Here is an 18,031-nt window from a genome sequence, read left to right as displayed (position 1 = left end):
CCTTCATAGTACACCCACAATGATGATATGAAATGAAAAAGAATATGTATCCTTAGAATAAATTATTCAGGAATAAAATTATGTATGGAATTTATGGCTACATCTGCCTTAGAGCGTCATCCTTCTGAGCAGTAAAGCCACTCCAAGTTACCCTATTACATATCATATATATATATACATGAAACTAGGTAAAATTATAGAAGTAAACATGTGGTTATGGCATTTTTTATTTCATCAGCAACATCCAATATTAAAGTCTGCAATTTATCCCTTCATAAGAAATGAAATTATATACATTTTTAATAAAACATTTATTGAAGAAATAATATTCAAATTGGTTTAATTTTGAAATGCAAACCAATAAGTGAAAATACAAGACATTTTAAATCTTGTACCAAATAGTAAAAACACCTCAAACCATCTTGATCCCTGTAAAGAAAATAAAACAATTTTGGAATAAATTTATGTTAAAAATAATTTAATAAAACAGCCAATTTTATTGCATAACACAATTCAGACATATACAGACCATATTAATGTAGTTGTAAACATAATAGGCTTAATAATGATTAGCATAAAAAATAAAATTCTCAAAAAATTATCATATTAATGAAGTAATAAAAAAAAAGACATTTTACTGCTATTAATCCTATGTCAAGAAAAGACAATGCATTCTCATAAATATGAGGTTTTTCTCTATCAATAACAGGGAAAGAATATCAAAACTACCATCACTTATCAATAAATCAACAAGTATTAACTTATGACAGACTGCTTCTCTTATTACTGCTGCGAGATCTTGTTCTGTTTTTAAATTTTTATACAACCATACATAAATGCAGTTACATCGAGCATAATATTCAATAAATAATAATAATAATAAAAAACTGCAATTACCTTGACAGAAGTCAACACATTTTTAGAATGTGCCAAACTCTGCCAACCATTTTTAAGGACGTTAAAGGACTATCAATGAAAAAAAATTAAGGACCTATGAGCAAACAGGAACTGAATAAATTCAATTAAAACTATTATCTATGCCTGAATTTTTGTAATACGATCCTAAAAATAAAATTGATCCCTAAGTAGTATGTATTATTACTAAACATGAATTAATTAACATAGTTATTAATAAATTTGAGAATGAAATAAACTTAAGCAATTTATCAAGTAGCATTAAATATTTTCCACTTATAATAGTTTGACATATTATTTGAAAGAAAATAAGTGACATTTACGTTTTACTAACAGTTAGCTTAATGTTGATTTATTTTTTTTTTAATGTCTCATTTTGTCACATACTTGGTTAGTCTAGAGGTTTAGTAAATAGCAGGTAGATTTTATATCAAACGGCATAGATTAAAATGAGAAGTAAGATCATAATCAGCATGATTCATAACAAAAGACTGGATGTTGTCACTGCTGCTGCTTATCTAGAGAGAGACCTGCTGATTAGAATAAACCTGAAAAACCTGATCTAAGCACGGTTGGCAAGTGCTGAAAGTTAGTCAGGCTCTGTTTGATGCAGTTAGTGCCGAAGGTTCGTGCAGTTTCAGTTAATATACTTTAAGGTTCCAATAAGCCATTAAAGCACCAGAAGTGATAAGTTATTTTGTATTATTTTAAGTCTCACTAGATGCAAAGAATAAGTTTTACTTGAATTTTTACATTTTTGTAACCATCTACTGTGGTGCATCTTGTGACCACAGTGAGTATTAATAAAAGGCAATAATTCGCTTTAATACGTAGAGATTATTTTTAAGGGTAAGCAGTTAGTTAAAAATAATTAAATTAAGTAGTTTGACAACCTTAAACATTATGGATTTACATGGTGACTATTAAATTTTATTTTTTAACAGTATTTGTTAAAAAAGCCCTATTAAATCAAAATCTAATAAAATTTCACAGTTTAAAATACACGCAATTTTATGACACTGATTCTTAAATGATATTAGGATTAGGACACATTAAAAGCTACAAAACGTTTATGTTTTGTAACAACAACACTCAACAAAATATTTATCCGCCATTTTAATTTAAGCCTTTCCAATCACTTTGGCTGGTTTATGCCGATTTCCTTCTCTTTAAGCATCTTTTTTAACAATTAGAGATTTGACTCAATATGCAAACTAATGCTCTCACTAGTTTCTGCGTGCTTTATCTTCTAACTTGTCAACCTCTTCATAATGTACCTATGAGCGTTTACTTGATCTGCTAAAAGTTAAATAGTCCAAAACCCCCGACAGGCTTGAAGCATATTATTGCTATGTCTGAAAGTAACTACAATATCAAAGGTTTAAATAAGCCTCTTATTTAAAAAGAACTTAGAATATAAAGGCATGTTCTGATGCTAACAAAATCAATTATAGCTCCAGTGACGTAATTAAACAAGAACAGTCAAATTCAAACTAAAAATGTGGAATAGTGGTCAAAGATTATACAATTTAATTTTAATTTAATCTGGTTCAGAAATTCTATCATATGAGGAAATAGAAATGGGAAATTATAGTAAAGGTTGAAATAATAAACAATTGAGTAATTTACATAATAATAACTGCACAGAGCTTTGAAGAATAATTTTCTTTATGTATTCAGTTTCTTTCTTCAGCATGTTTCCTTTTCATTTTAGAATTTTTGGATTTAATTAAGGATAAGGAAATATATGCTTTCTCAACATTTGGATTTTACTCTGTATATTTGTTCAAGTATTTGTTTATTGTTTTAAACTCAATCTAATCAAAAGACAAAAATTATACAATCATCAGCATTACTAGAAATCTCCAGAAAAGCATTTATTGGCTTTCTTTTGTAAACAGTAATGGCATTTAGCAACTGATCACAATTTCATAACGGTCTTTCTGAAATGGTGCTACTATTGGCAAAGTAATATTTCTGAATAAAATCATGATAAATTAAAAATAACTTACTTGCTTTGGTTAACATCAACTAATGAGCCAATTTTTGAAGTAGTGAATGAAACATGTTCATCTCCCATCACTATTTCCAATTCCTATACATAAAAAATATTAATGTTAATGAATATTAACTTTCAAAGAAAATAATTTCCTAGATTTACAAAATTATGTTTCTTTTCTAATACTCAGTTAAAAATTATACAGTACAAAGTCTGTAATCCGGACGTCCATTATCCGTAATGATCTATAATCCGACCTCAAAGCCACAAACTGTTTTTTTTTTTTTAATGCTTTATGCATGCGCCTAAAGAATGAGCAAACATTACGCGCTCTATACTTCCACAGTCATAACATCTTGGTTCGCTACTCTTATTAGGTATAGCACGTGATTTATTTTGTGTGTTAGTACTTAAATAACCCTTATTCTTCGTATCTGGAACGTGGATTTTCTAATAAATTTTTAATTTCTCTTTGAATTAAAAAATAGTTTTACGCCCATACAAAATAAATTTGTTACTACTCTGATAGGGTATCCCATTGATTACATATTCAAGAATTGATGAATCATCAACAAAACAGTGTCTGGCTATTTCACGCATGGCAATTAAATATTCGGAAAGGGATTCACCAGGTTTTAAGTGTCGTTAAAGCCAAACACAGTCTAAATGAACCGCATTTTTTTCTACTTAGCATGATATTACTTACGTAATCAGAACAGCTCTGCTTAATGATTTGTTTCTCTAACCATTCCGTAATCCGAAATTCCAGGGGGAGGGGGCACAATGAACTGGAAGTTGATCTGTCAGCATTATCCTCATCTTCAGGGCAGATATTTTTATTTTATTCAGCTTATAATTCCTAAGTGTAGTATTTCATCTTGATGTACTTCGTCTTTGATATGATTTAAATCAATTTCCTTGTCATTATAAATATCACGAATACACATCAAATAGTTTTCTGGTCGCAATTTTCTAATTTCGACTATGCATAATGTATGCTTTACCCATGCGCGCGTTGAAAGAAATGTTCAATAAAGTAAACAAATAAATATTAAGCTTTTTTTCTTGTAAAATTTGATACCCTTTAGATCATAATTGCTCTTTATTTCATAAATTACGGTTTCATATTTTTAATTGTATAATTTCTGCATGCCATCTTACTAGATTTAAATTGATGATCTATAATTTGAAAAAAACCCTTAATCCGAAATCGCCGAAGCCCCGACGAGTCCGGATTACGGACTTTGTATTGTATTTATTTTTAACCCTTTATCAGTATCACCTGAATTCAATTCAGGCAATCGAATTGTGCTGAATACGGAATGCCCAAATCGACTCTGAACAGGAGAAAAATTAGTGTTTCTATTCCATGAAACCTTGAATGAATTCATTTTCTTTTATAAGATGCTTAATGGAATGTAATTCAATGTTTTATCAAGAGACGACGACATTTGTTCCTCATTTATTGGGATTATTGGGCAGGATTAGTTGAACAGGGGCTTATCTAGAGTGAAAGAATAGAAAATGTTTTCATTTTTAACATTTCTGTGAACTATATTCCACAGGTAAAAGGTTACTAATAACTAACATTCAGCATTTTACAAAATAATTGGCATTAAAAAAACCCCTCTACAGTAGGAATTTGAGATATTATGTGCTTTAATGATAAGCTACAAATTAAGCTTTTTTTTTTGGGGGGGAGGGGCTAATTTATAATAAGATTTATTTAAGTACTAAGCTGTTAATAATAAATATTTGGCAAATTCTTGATACAAAAACAATTTTCATTAGCTATTTATGGCATACGAAATCACATATTAGACATCAGAAAAAAAAAAAAAAAAAAAAAAAAAAAAAAAAAAAAAAAAAAAAAAAAAGAGGTTTATCTTGTGGCAGTAAACAGACCCAAAAGACATTTCATGTTTCACTTAGCTGAATATGTTGGAAGGTAACATTTACAAAATTATTTCTGCACTGTGTGCAAGTTTCTTCCATAAAGAAGAAAGATGACTCTCTCAGAATAAATTTCTCTCCTTCCTTAATTTCAGAAATGCTAGCAGGTGTAGCTAACAGTTGCTAAACATTCAAAATGGAACAGCAAGGTGTCGGGAGAAAAATCTATTTTTAAATGCTGATGCCTCTTTACCATGATCACACATTATCTGAATGAGTACAAATTATAAATTCATTTAAATACGACTCACAAAGTTAATTTTATTTTACGGATTTTGCAGAGAATAAGATTGATTACAATTTTCTACTAGATGAAATATCTGTTCTAATAATATACTGGCAATGATAACCAGTATTAAGAAATATATAAATTAATTTCCTATTTAAAACAATATTTATCATTTTTATATTTTGTATAAAAATAATTTTTCCCTTTCAAAAACTTCTTGAAAGTGATTTCATTTGATCAACTTTCATTAATATTACAAATTTTTAAACTAAGCATTTTTATAAAATTCAATTATTTAAAAGACATTAAGATATATAATATACATACATATATATATATATATATATATATATATATAATACTATTAAAATACTGTATAAAATTTATTTATTATAATTTATGGTTTTAATTGAATTTCTGTTCCTTGGAGATGGTATTAAAAAGTTTTCTAATGACAAATTAAAAGGTATACAGACATCTGCATCTGAACTAAACGGGTGATGCCATTTCAAATAATCCATGTTGGCTATTTTCAAATGTGAAAGGGAGAAATAAATGTGTATTGCAATATCAAGTATAAATTGCAACACATTTATACACCTATATCTAAAATTGGGATTCTCAACCAGGGGGAATTCCCCTTTTGGGAAGAATTTCGTAGTTTCAGGGAAGGGAGGGAAGAATGAGGTCAGCCTTATATTTATTTAGTATGCAGATTTATACTATTAATATAAAAACTGCTTTTGTTCAAGTTTTAGTATTTATCAATATTTTCTATATCAGGGGTAAGACTTGGTATCTGTGGTGTGGGAAACCAAATTGTACATATATTATACATCATGAATCTCTTAAATATGTTAGCTTTACTTCCTTTATTCAAAAACATTTCCGTCAAACATTGATTGTATTTGGATTTTCAAACTTTCCATCATAGTCCAGAGTTGCTGCTGATTCTGGACAGGAATCTTCATCATTTAAATTAGAACTGTCTTCTGATTCACTTTCATTTTTACAATTTTTAACTATTATTTTGCCATCTCTAAATACTTTTACTTTTTTTGTTTGGCAAAATGCTTAACTCTTCAGCTTCAACTAATTTTGCTACTTCCGCTCTACCGATACATTGATTCTCTTTCAAAATTAATTTTCAGTCACTTTAGTTAGTGACTGGTAATCACTGTTTCTCCCTGTATTACTTTCAATAATGAGCCCAACTCATCTTCCGATCCACTTATTAAAACATAATCGTTATTTACTTTTCATCAAATTAATCGTATTACTTTCGATTTCAGTTTCTTGGGAAGCCTTCAGTTTAATTCGCAGAGTGTTGATATTATTTTGCAACTGTGAAAATGGACATTCATTAAGCATAGCGTATGTGTAAGGTATTACCTATTTTGGCATATCCAATATGTGGTAAATCAATCCATGTTTGACCAACTAATAAGTCATGCGGTTGCGTTTTAGCTCCTACAATTAGAACTGCAATGTCCTTTCCTTCCACATTATCAATCTCTAAATTAACAGTTACTTTTCCCAATGTTCTAGCGGCTGGTTTACTCTGGTTCCCAGAGCCAAACAATTCCTCCACATCAGGTTTTATAATAAGAAACAGTTTCTTAGTCGCAGACTGTTTCAATAAACGTGAACTAGAACCCGTATCTACAACTGCAGTAATTTCTTCTCCATTATTGATGTGAGCATACTTTAAATATACAGTTGGTGAAACACCTGAATTCTGGTCCACGGATAAATTATTTTTAACATTTGTCAAGTCTGAACTCTTAGATGTACACTTTTTAAAATTATGACCTTTTTCATTACATTTCCTGCAACTAATTTCTTTTTTAGGTTGAGGACAATCCATCGCTATATGTCCATAATCATTACAATTGAAGCATTTCGGCTCACCCTTTTCATTGCAAGTACCAGAATTATATTCCCTTTTCCTATCGTCTATTTTATAAAATTTATCTCTCAAATTATATTTATTATCAAAACTGTTTTTAAAATCCACTTTAAAATTACCATCTGTCTGCACAGAATCGTTGACATTTCTGGGTCTTGAATACTGATTATAGGATCCCTCAGAAAATTTAGAACTAAATTTAGGCTTAGGATCATGCCTAAAAGTTTTGTTTTCTACTTGAAGTACTTTTATCCCTGTTCGAATATTTTCATATTCATCTACTTTTTCAGCCAACTCTTCAGGATTAATGAATTTAGACCAATTATCGATGAAATGATCTCGTGTAGCAATGGGGGTCCTTTTCTTTAATCGATCCATACAAATAAACTGTTTTAAAGAGTCAAAATCTATTTCATTTAATCCAGCAAACCACTCTAAAATAATTTTTAAATTCAAACGTGAATTCTCTCCACATATTACGTAACATTTTAATATGATCAACGCACTTTTTACCGAAACTGTTCAGGGCTTAACTTAAATTTTCTCAATAGCAGTTGGTTAACGTGCTTATAGTCGTAAACTTTTTCTTCTAATTCACACGCAATTAATTGAGTTATTTCATAAGGCAATAGATTGAACAGCTGAGAAACCCAATACGTTGTGCCTGTCTCTCAAATAAAACTAAATAAAAACTTACATCACCTTCATTCAAATCACACTTATGCATTAATTTACTCATATCACAAATATTACTTCTACTAACATTAGAAGGAACAGAATCATTTACATTACTACTACTGATTTCCGCTTCTATTTTCAATTTTTCGAGTTCAAATGTTCTTTGCTTAACTTTTTCTAAAATTTCTAACTTTTCCTTTTCTGAACAATCATTTATAATTCTATTTAGCATTTGTTTAATAAAGTCTTCCTTATAGTTCTTACAATTCAAATAATATCCCTTAAGCTTACAATTTTTATAACAGAAGGGATCTACATCAAGTTCAAAGGCAAGTTCTTTTAAGTCACATTTTTTGCCCCTTGCCAAATAAGCCATCTTGGACTTCAATTTTCAAATAATAATACAATAATTATACGTAAGTTCTTTCCGTTTAATACTTGCACATAGCATAAACAGTTCATAAATGCACGTACCTTTCTACCTTCAGTTTTAGCGAGCTTCCACATTCAGTTTCGGCTTAACGTACATTAAGGCAATATGTTGTTAAATCCTAGGTAATAATTCTAGTTAATCCCACTTCTGAAATGTTAGCTTTACTTCCTTTATTCCGAAACATTGTCCTAAAAAATTTCCGTTCCCCCCTCCCAAAAAAATTTTTTTTGCCAATCGGGAAAATACATTAAAAAAAAAGTTTACAAATATATTTATTAAAATAAAAAATAAACATAAAATATAAGTATTCCTTTAATAAATTTAAATACAAATTTTTAATTTTAATGCTAATCTTCTCTCTGCACTGCTCTACTTAATATCACAATATCAGGGTATAACTGTTGAATTTCAATTTGGCACATGATTCTGCACGTTTATTTGTTACACAACTTCTTTATTTTTCAAATGAGAAAACATTTGTTCACATGGATATGTAGAACCAAAAGTGGAAATTTTCTTCAAACAATTAAATCTCTCCGTAAATGACATCCACAGGGTTGCCACTCAAACAGGAGAATGAAATCCCCTGACTTTTCCACGTGTGTTTTAAGAAAATTTCAGTCTATCTGCACTTTGGCTGTGCTGAGAGGTAAATTAATTATGGTATCACTTGAAAACACAAAAAATGTTCCAAATATATATGATATATAATCCCCAAGCATTACTATTATAACTATAATAGGAGTTGTTTTCTCCACTGAACACTTCAAATAGAATCTGCCCAATCTGGGTTAAAAAATGTCTTTTTCTTCTTTTCTTTTCTTTTTTTTTTGTAAACGTTCTGCAGCTAAACAAAAGAAAGAAATCTATTTAATAATATTTTTAAATAAATTCAGGTATTTTATATTTATTTATAGCATATATAAGCAAAAAATATATGCATTAAATTTCACGATGGTATGTCATCATACTGCTAGAACTAGTGTCAGAAGTATGCCCAATTGTCTGACATTTGAAAGTATTATTAATTAATAATAAATTTAGAAGGAAGAAGCCACATTAAATGATACACAGCCGAGCCGGTATAATGGTTAGGGAAGCCACATTAAATGATACACAGTGGAGACGGTATAATGGTTAGGGAAGCCGATTTGGAGAAGGCCTGGATGTTAAAGTGTCTGTCCCTTCACAGGAGGTAACGGTGCACTTCTTGCCTTAGGAGTGGCCAATGTTGAAAAAAGGCAAGTGTGCGCCTTCGATACAAAAATAATAATAATTGATACGAATAATATTAAAATAATATTAATTATTTAAAGATAAAAAATTTAATTACAATAATTAATGATATTTTGACAAATATTAATGGTTAGCCTAGATGACTGATTACTATTTTTTTCATTTTAATGCAAAATGACAAATAAGGCATTTGTTAAAAAGAACAAAAAGGTGTAAACAGTACGCGGTCTTGGCACAATTTTGAAAATTGTCACCATCACCAAAACGACCCATTTTCCTTTAAATTATCTAAACTAGAATCTGTATACTGCCGTCGCCACATAAATTCACAAAAGTAAAAATGAAAAATATTCTCCATACTACTGGACTGTTGATGGAATTTCTTTAGAAAATTCTTTTTATTACATCCCACATACCTTCCATAGTGTTGGTATGAGCTCTGGTTTCCAAAACCTTAAATCTCACTGCATAATTTACCGAGAGGTGAACAAAGCCATTTAAATCTTCATTTACACACCAGTCAATCAATGTTTCCTTTTGCATTAGTTTTAAAATGTACAGAAACTTCAGGTTAATCATACCACCAGCAGGCATTTTACGGTGTAACGTACTTCCTATCCAACATCCAACACATAAATAAGCCCTTACAGATATTTTCCCATCATTAAAATTCACTGCTATCATGCAACCAATCACATCATAATAGGGTTTTCATAACATTCAACTACTCAAGTTACCATAAATAAAACAACTTGGCAATAATCCACGGGGTACCTTAAAGTATAGACTAACCTAATTTTGTAGCAAAGCCTTTTCCTCCAATAAATAATAATAAAAAACACCGTTTGGCTCTTTCCTTGCAATGCTACATTTAGTTCCTTGAGATGTTTAGCTATATCAGTTAGAAACATCAATTTGCATACTTGCCAACCTATGAGACCCAAAAATCAGGAGATTTTTTTAAGAAATCAGATTTTTCACAATGTTAAAAAGACTTTTTAAACGATAAAAATATAGTTTTTAATAATGAATTAACTTTAAAGAGTAACTAATTCTTAAACGCAAGAAACACAAAACTACCTTACACATTTAAAAAAAAAAAAAAAAAAAAAAAAAAAAAACTTTATTCAGTCTCCATACAAATGTTATTATCAGTGGCAGATTTTGCTTTCTTAAAGAAAGAAACTTCATAATTTTGTTCATAGCAATTGCCACATAGGCCTGCTTTCACTAATAAAAGTTTTTCTAATGTGTCACCACAGTCAAAAGTCGTTAATTCGGACACCCATAATCCGGACCTCAAAGCTAAAATCTTTCTGCGCATGCGCGCAAGACCTTTACGACTTGCATATGCGTCTGCGCAAGCGTAGAATACGTTTTCATGTGCGAGTTTTAATAACGGACGGTATAAGCTAAAATTATCTAATTATCTATTTCAGTTAATGTTGATGATTGCGTTGTTCCTTAATCTTCGAATTGGATCCGGCTTATTATTTTTTGCAGAATGTAAGAGCAATTTTATAAAAGTAAGCTTGAACTTTCGATTATGTCAAATAGAATTTCCGATGCTGGAGCTCCCAAAGGATCTACAAAACGAAAGTATGTTTCGATGTCCATCAAACAAAAAGTGGAATTGCTGCAAAAAATGGATAAAGGCATATCCTTTGTTTATCTAACCGTTTCGAAATCTGTTTATCAATTTCACACTGCTCTGCGCGCAAGGGGGGGGACATCGCGGCTAGCAATGAACTGTAAGTTGATCTCTCAGCACTATTGTTATCTTCAGGACAGATGTTTTTATTTTAGTCGGCTTATAATTCCTTACTAAATGTTGTATTTCATCTCGATCTACTCTGTCTTTGATATGATTTAAATCAAATTCCTCGTCATTATAAATATCACGAATACAAATCAAATAGTTTTCTGGTTGCAATTTTCTAATTTCGACTATGCGTAATGTATGCTTTACGCATGCGCGCGTTGAAAGAAATGTTTAATAAAGTAAACAAATAAATATTAAGCTTCTTTTTTTTGTAAATTTTGATACCCTTTAGATCATAATTGCTCATTATTTTATAAATTACGGTTTCATATTTTAAATTTTATAATTTCTGCATGAGATCTTACCAGATTTAAACTGATGATCTATAATCCGGAAAAATCGATAATCCAGAATCGCCGAAGTCCCGACTAAAGACTTTTGACTGTATTAGATCTAAATTTAGTCCTTGTTTTCGCAACAACATTGAAAATCCTCTCACACTCTGCATTACTACTGCAAGACGAACTGTCAAGGGGAACTCTCATGATGGCCAACATAATTCTAGACATTTCACTATATTGTTGCGTGCATACGGGTTCGTTACAAAATGAATGCAGAAGTCCAATGAAAAATGAACAAAAAAAAAAAAAAAAAAAAAAATATTATTATCACAAAATGCTTAAATTCCTTCAGATATTCTTTCAGTTTTACAATATCTCACAGTAGTTATCTTCTAACTATACTCAAACATTCAAAAGCACTTAATTCAAAACAGCTAGAGAAAGCTAATCCGCGAATTTGCTACAGTCAACAAGAGCAGTTTTCTAAACAACAACAAACTAAGTAACTACTTCAAACTGAGAGGTTTTCCTCCTTTTATAAGATTTTAAAATCGCGCGAGAGAATTTTCTAGTACTTTCTCGAAATCAAAAAGAGATATTTATTAAATGTTACATGCACGCGCTCTTGTATTTTCAATTTTCCAGCTTAGCTTTCTTTTAATATTCGTCACGCGCTGCACTGTGCGGGAAATAAAAGCATTTAATTTACAATTCAACTAACATAAGCTATTTAAATACCAAATCCGTAACACTGCCCCCTTCCCAAGGACTGCACGTCCCGGGCAGTACAATTCCTGGACAGGATGCCAAACTTACAAGTGTGGCATAAATGCAATAATAAGCATTACAATACTAAACAACATGAACAATAAATGCAATAAATAAAACAAATCAAATGCTATCAAATACAAATCAAATACTAAATACACATTCAGAAACAAAAAGGACCATGGTCTTAGACAATCTACAATTATTTACATTACATACTATGGCCATAGTAATGAGCTAACCTGTTGTAATGAATGACTTTAGGTTTAGAGTTCGAAGACTTACGGATCCGAACCATGACGTCATTCAGTCTGTTCAGCACTGTATATGGACCATCCGAAAGCGACTGTAATTTAGGACTGAGTCCTTTTCATTGAATCGGGTTCCAAAACCACAGCTTGTCTCCTTCCTTGAATTTATGTCCAGTAGCTCTCGTGTCGTATGTGGTCTTCACCTTCTCCGTTGACGCTTTCGTGCAGAACGGTGCATCACCTCAAACCGGGCCTAGACATCTTGGATGTTTTCCTCAGGCAATGAAGGTGCATCCGTAGGGTGACCAAACAGGCGGTCACGAGGCTGATGAAGGTCTCGACTGAAGAGCATCTCGGATGAAGAATAGCCGGTAGTCTGGTGTTTCTCTCCGACCCTAGTATGATTTCAGCAGCGTTCTGAGCTGGGTCTTTCAGACAAGGCCTAGGCGTTTCTAGGTGAGGATCCCTTCTGACGATGGATAGTCATGTCCTCAGATGTTGACAGCAGTTTGTTGTTTTTGAAGTCTAAGGAAAAATTATATTTCCTTAAAAGGTCCAGTCCGAGTATGCATGGATCTGTGATATCCGCCACATAAGCAGTGTGATGGTAGACAGAACTTCCAAACATGATGCTCACGTTTAACTTCCCAGCTATGGAGATTTCTTCGCCAGACACAGTCTGGAGGGTAACACAAGATGGCATCCAAATCAGTTTATCTTTAAATTGTTGAGCTAAATCTTTCCGAATGATGGTAACATTAGCTCCTGTGTCAATGATCATATTGCAAGGAACTTCGTCGATATGCCCATTGATGGATAGTCCATTGCTGTTGTTACTCACTGCTGAAATCTTGAGCGCTCTAAAAGGGCGTTTTTCATTCTCTTGCAACCTCAGTTCCTCGATATGGTCACTAATTTGTTTCCTGTGTTGTTGCTGGGAAATAGTCTCAATTTTCGTACCCTGCGGTGTTCTGCAATTCTTTCATACGTGGCCTTCAGCTCCACTGTTCCAGCACTTTAGTTTCTTGTCACTCCTTTTTCGTCCGATAGCATTTAATTGTCTGTTCAACTCGTCTGTCTTATTTTCCGTGCTCTGGAGAGTTCTGCAGTTCTTTCGCACGTGGCCTTCAAAACCACAGTTCCAGCACTTTAGAACTGGTTTCTTTTCACTTCTGTCCCGTCTCAAGCCACTAATGTGTCTGGTAAAATTATTTGTTTTATATTCCGTACCCTGGAGTGTTCTGCAATTCCGTCTTAAGTGACCTTCACTACCACATCTCCAACACCTTAGATTCACTTTGTTCTCGCTCCTACTCGTATCAAAGCGTCAAATTGTCTGGATAAATCATCTAAACGAGCCATCAGTTGATCCACTGGCTCGTGGACTCGCACAGCTCTGACTGGGTAGCAATCTATACTAGTTGCATGCTGGGCTGCCTCGAACTTCATAGCGTACAACAGAGCGCTTTTTATGTCCTTCACATCTGCCATTCGAAGAGCTTTCTGTATTTCAGGATACTGGACACTGTCGATGAAGTACTGCAGGGACAGGATTTCCCTGGTTTCTGTCGGGCCCTTCGAAAAGGCGTGATGTGACAGCCTTTTAACATCCGTGGCGAGGTCCTGAAGTGCTTCGGTGGGCTTCCGTTGACGGGATTTTAGTTGAAGCCTGCTGTAGTCTTTCAAACACTTTCCCCCAAAGCGCCGGATAGAGCTTCAAATTCTAGTCTCTGATTTTTTGAAAGCGTCTGCTCTCACAGGCCTTAGTTCGGGAATCCCATCCATTCTCATCTGCAACGATAGAAAATTGGGTCTTATGCACTTGCCAGGATGTATTCCCATCATATGTGGATAGCTTCAGAGATGGACGAGCAAGCATCGGTAAGAATTTAAAAATCAGAATTGCTTCCTTCTGTAGCTATGCTCTTCTTTAAAGTGTCAACTTCTTTGGCAGCAGCAGCAGAAATCCTTTCCTCAATTTGTTGTTGGACAACAGAAACTCTTTGTTCAATTTGTTCCTCTACCGAAGAAACTCTTTCTTGAATTTCTCCAAATTTGTCTTCTACTGTATTTATTCTTCCTTCCATAGCCTCGAACTTGTTTTCTATTATGCAAGTAATTTCTTTCTTCATTTCCTCTTTAACAGATTTCATCTCTCTTCTAACGGATTCTTCCATCTTTTCCTGTCTAGGTTCCATCTTTTCATGATCAGATATTATCTCTTTAACGGAATCTTTCATTTCCTCTTTAAATGATGCTTGGCCAGTTTCCATCTTTTCTTGGACTGCAGCAAAAGCAGTAATGAGCTGTCTCAATTGTTCCTCCATCGCTCTAGTGATTGGCATTCAAATCCCACATCCGACACCAAAAATTGTTGCGTGTGTACGGGTTCGTTACGAAATGAATGCACAAGTCTGATGAAAAATGAACAAAAAAAATTTATTATTATCACAAGATGCTTAAATTCCCTCAGATATTCTTTCAGTTTTATAATATCTCACAGTAGTTATCTTCTAACTACTGAAACGTTCAAAAGAACTTAATTCAAAACAGCTAGAGAAAGCTATTCCGCGAATTCGCTACAGTCAACAAGAGCAGTTTTCTAAACAACAACAAACTACGTAACTACTTCGAACTGAGAGGTTTTCCTCCTTTATAAGATTTTAAAATCGTGCACGAGAATTTTCTAGTACTTTCTCGAAATCAAAAAGAGATATTTATTAAATGTTACATGCACGCGCTCTTGTATTTTCAATTTTCCGGCTTAGCTCTCTTTTAATATTCATCACGCGCTGCACTGAGCAGGAAATAAAACCGTTTAATTTACAATTCAACTAACATAAGCTATTTAAATACCAAATCCCTAACAATATTTCAAAATTCCATTAGCATCTTTCAGTTTTCCAATTAAACTCCACTGGGTGTCAATCCTAGCTGATTTTATAACTTCATCCAAGTTTTCTAATTCTAAACTGCTGTTATGCAGCTGTTGGAACTGTTTCAATTTTTCTTTCCTTTTAGAACTTCTTTCAAGATAATAATAAATATCAACAATGTGTTCATCCACATTTATTGGTAAAGAAGCTGCTAAATTTAAGAGGTGACAGGTGCACCTCATAATCTGCAAATCTGAATTTTCATTTCATAAGATGCTTGCAACACCAGTCTTCCAAGCCTACCGATACTGGTGCATTATCGGCACCAAGTGCTAAGGAATTATCCAGAGGGACTGCATTTTCTTTTAAAGTTTTAATAATTAGCTGTGCTTTATTAAAGCCTGTCAAATGTCCTTCTAAAGTGGGGACAGAAAGTAAACTGCACTCAATTTCTGAAGACTGTGGATTAAAAAAAGAAACAATTAATCGAAAAATCGCAATGACAGACGGTACACATCGCAAATTTATTACATTTCCTTGAGGAAATAATGGAAAGAAAGTCAACTGTGTACGATTTTTGAAACGTACACGAGTATTTCACCTTTCTCGTAGAAATAACAAAAGAGGATAATTTCTAAAACTATTTCCCGAAGGCACGTGTACTCGCACAACTAAGGACAAAATGAATGAAATAACTAAAGAACATCCAAATAACAGCTTGCTTTGTCCTCATTGGCTAATATACGCCAGATGACACACAGTGGAGCTCGATGCTCATTGGAGAACTGGAGAACGAGTTTCTGAATACGTATATGCTCTCACTCACAAAGCAGAAGTTATCTGATTCGCAAGGTTTTGTTTTAGACATAACCTAAAATTCAGTTGCTTTCAGACGTCCAAAGTCACTTTTTTTTTTTTTTTTTGGTTCATAAGTTTCATAAAAATCGTGAGAAATTTTAAGAATAAGAAAAAGTCGGGAGAAATATATTGTAAATCGGGTTGGCAGGAAAGCGGTCGAAAATCGGGAGAGTTGGCAACTCTGAATTTGTATAACTATGCTTTATCGTTCAATTCGGGAAAATGTTCCTTCACATTAAGAAAAACTTTAATGTGTTCCATACATAACACAAACTTATTCAAGAGACTACACCTTGGCAAAGGCAACAGACATTACTGTATAAGGAGAGATCCATATACAGTAAAAGCAGGGAGGGCTGTGGAGTCGGAATTGGAGTTCAGATTTTTGGGTAAAATAAGTTGCTAAAAACACATTGACTTCAACTTCAGTTTATGTTGGACAGTTTGAATTTGAAATGAAATTAAAGTGAATTAAAAAAAAAAAAGATTTAATGACAAATTCAGTTATTATTTTTGTTTATGGACTATACATAAATAGTTATTTTCTATTTTATTGACATATTGATAAATAAATATAAGGGAGGAGGTTAGGATGTGATAGTTGCCATTATTGATTAAACTGCTTCATTTAGTTAAAATTTAGTAAGCAGCAAGAACTTCCAAAATTGATGCCATTCTTAGGAAGCGAGCAGGAAAAGGAGCAACTATTGATCAAGGAACATGTTGGGGAAGTACATATTTGATGATAAAGAGGTTTTTAGAATTTGTAACTTTTTTAGAACACGTAGATAACCCTAATGTTTCATTAACAGAAATACTGTGGAATTATCTTGCAGAACTGGAAACGCATCTTCCTACAATGAATATAGCCACAAAAAAGCTACAATCTGAAGAATTAACAGGAGTAAAGAATGGAAGAATATGATGTTTGTTCTTTCTGAAATGGAGGGTTTATTGCAGAAGGAATCAGTTCTGCAATGAAGAAAAGAGAAACTAGTTTGCTAGACAATGACATCTTGCTACGTTCAATATATGCAGATCCAAAACACCGAATTTTATTGAATGACGAACAAATTAAAAAGACAAAGAAAGCCATCTATTAACTTTAATTAAAAATGAAATTATTCTCAAAACAACTGGAGAATTCAAATCAGGATAGTCAAACTGCAGACATTGCAGTTAAGTCTCTATCATCCTCTTCCACTGATGAATTAGATTTTGAGAAATATTTGAACAATATTGAAAAAGCTAAGGCAAAGTGAATGAAAATAAAGAACTTTTACATATAAAAATGAAAAAATACAAAAACAATTTCTACATGGCATTTAAAGAAATAGAGATATATGATTGCTCTAGCAAGACAACTCTTTTAGAATTTCAAAAAACCTAGCCTGAAATGTTAAAAGAAGTAGCTATAACAGTAACAGCTCTTCATCCTACAGTCAGTGTGGAAAGACTTCTTAGCTCTGAAGTTAATCAAATTGGATCTATGGTCCTTTATCAAAGAAGCTCTTGCCGAAGCTATACCATTTCTTAAAAATTACTAATGCCAATTTTTCCATTTCATAGTAAATGCTAATTAATATACACTCATGTCCATAAATTAAGGATAATGCAAAATCAGGCAAAGGAAGGGTTAGAAGAAAAACAAATTTGACTTATTTGTAAAGCTTATTTATTAAACAAAAGGTAAAGAACAAAAAAAGATGCTATATGTTTGATATTATTAAAAAAATTAGCGATTTTTTCTACCTAGAGCAAATTAAAAAAAAAATTTACAAAAAAAAAAAAAAAAAAAAAAAAAAAAAAAAAAAAAAAAAAAA

General features: G+C 32.3%; 1 protein-coding gene across 1 annotated transcript in view; it reads right to left on the bottom strand.

The window, feature by feature from the left end:
- Positions 1-209: 209 nt before the first annotated feature.
- The window catches only part of mago (mago, exon junction complex subunit), a 32,068-nt gene continuing 14,246 nt past the window's right edge, over positions 210-18,031 (bottom strand). Inside the window, exons 4-5 of the mRNA XM_035353444.2 lie at positions 2,928-3,010; positions 210-429 (exon numbers count right to left, since the gene is read on the bottom strand). Coding sequence (XP_035209335.1) covers positions 330-429; positions 2,928-3,010 — 183 coding nt within the window. The 3' untranslated portion in view covers positions 210-329. The remainder of the gene's footprint in view (positions 430-2,927; positions 3,011-18,031) is intronic.

This window comes from Stegodyphus dumicola, chromosome 2 (genome assembly GCF_044657685.1).
Source record: "Stegodyphus dumicola isolate Sdum_Otavi_A_Nest chromosome 2, ASM4465768v1".
Lineage (NCBI taxonomy): Eukaryota > Metazoa > Arthropoda > Arachnida > Araneae > Eresidae > Stegodyphus > Stegodyphus dumicola.
Note: the sequence above shows the minus strand (reverse complement) of the source record. Positions and strands in the feature narration are given on the sequence as shown.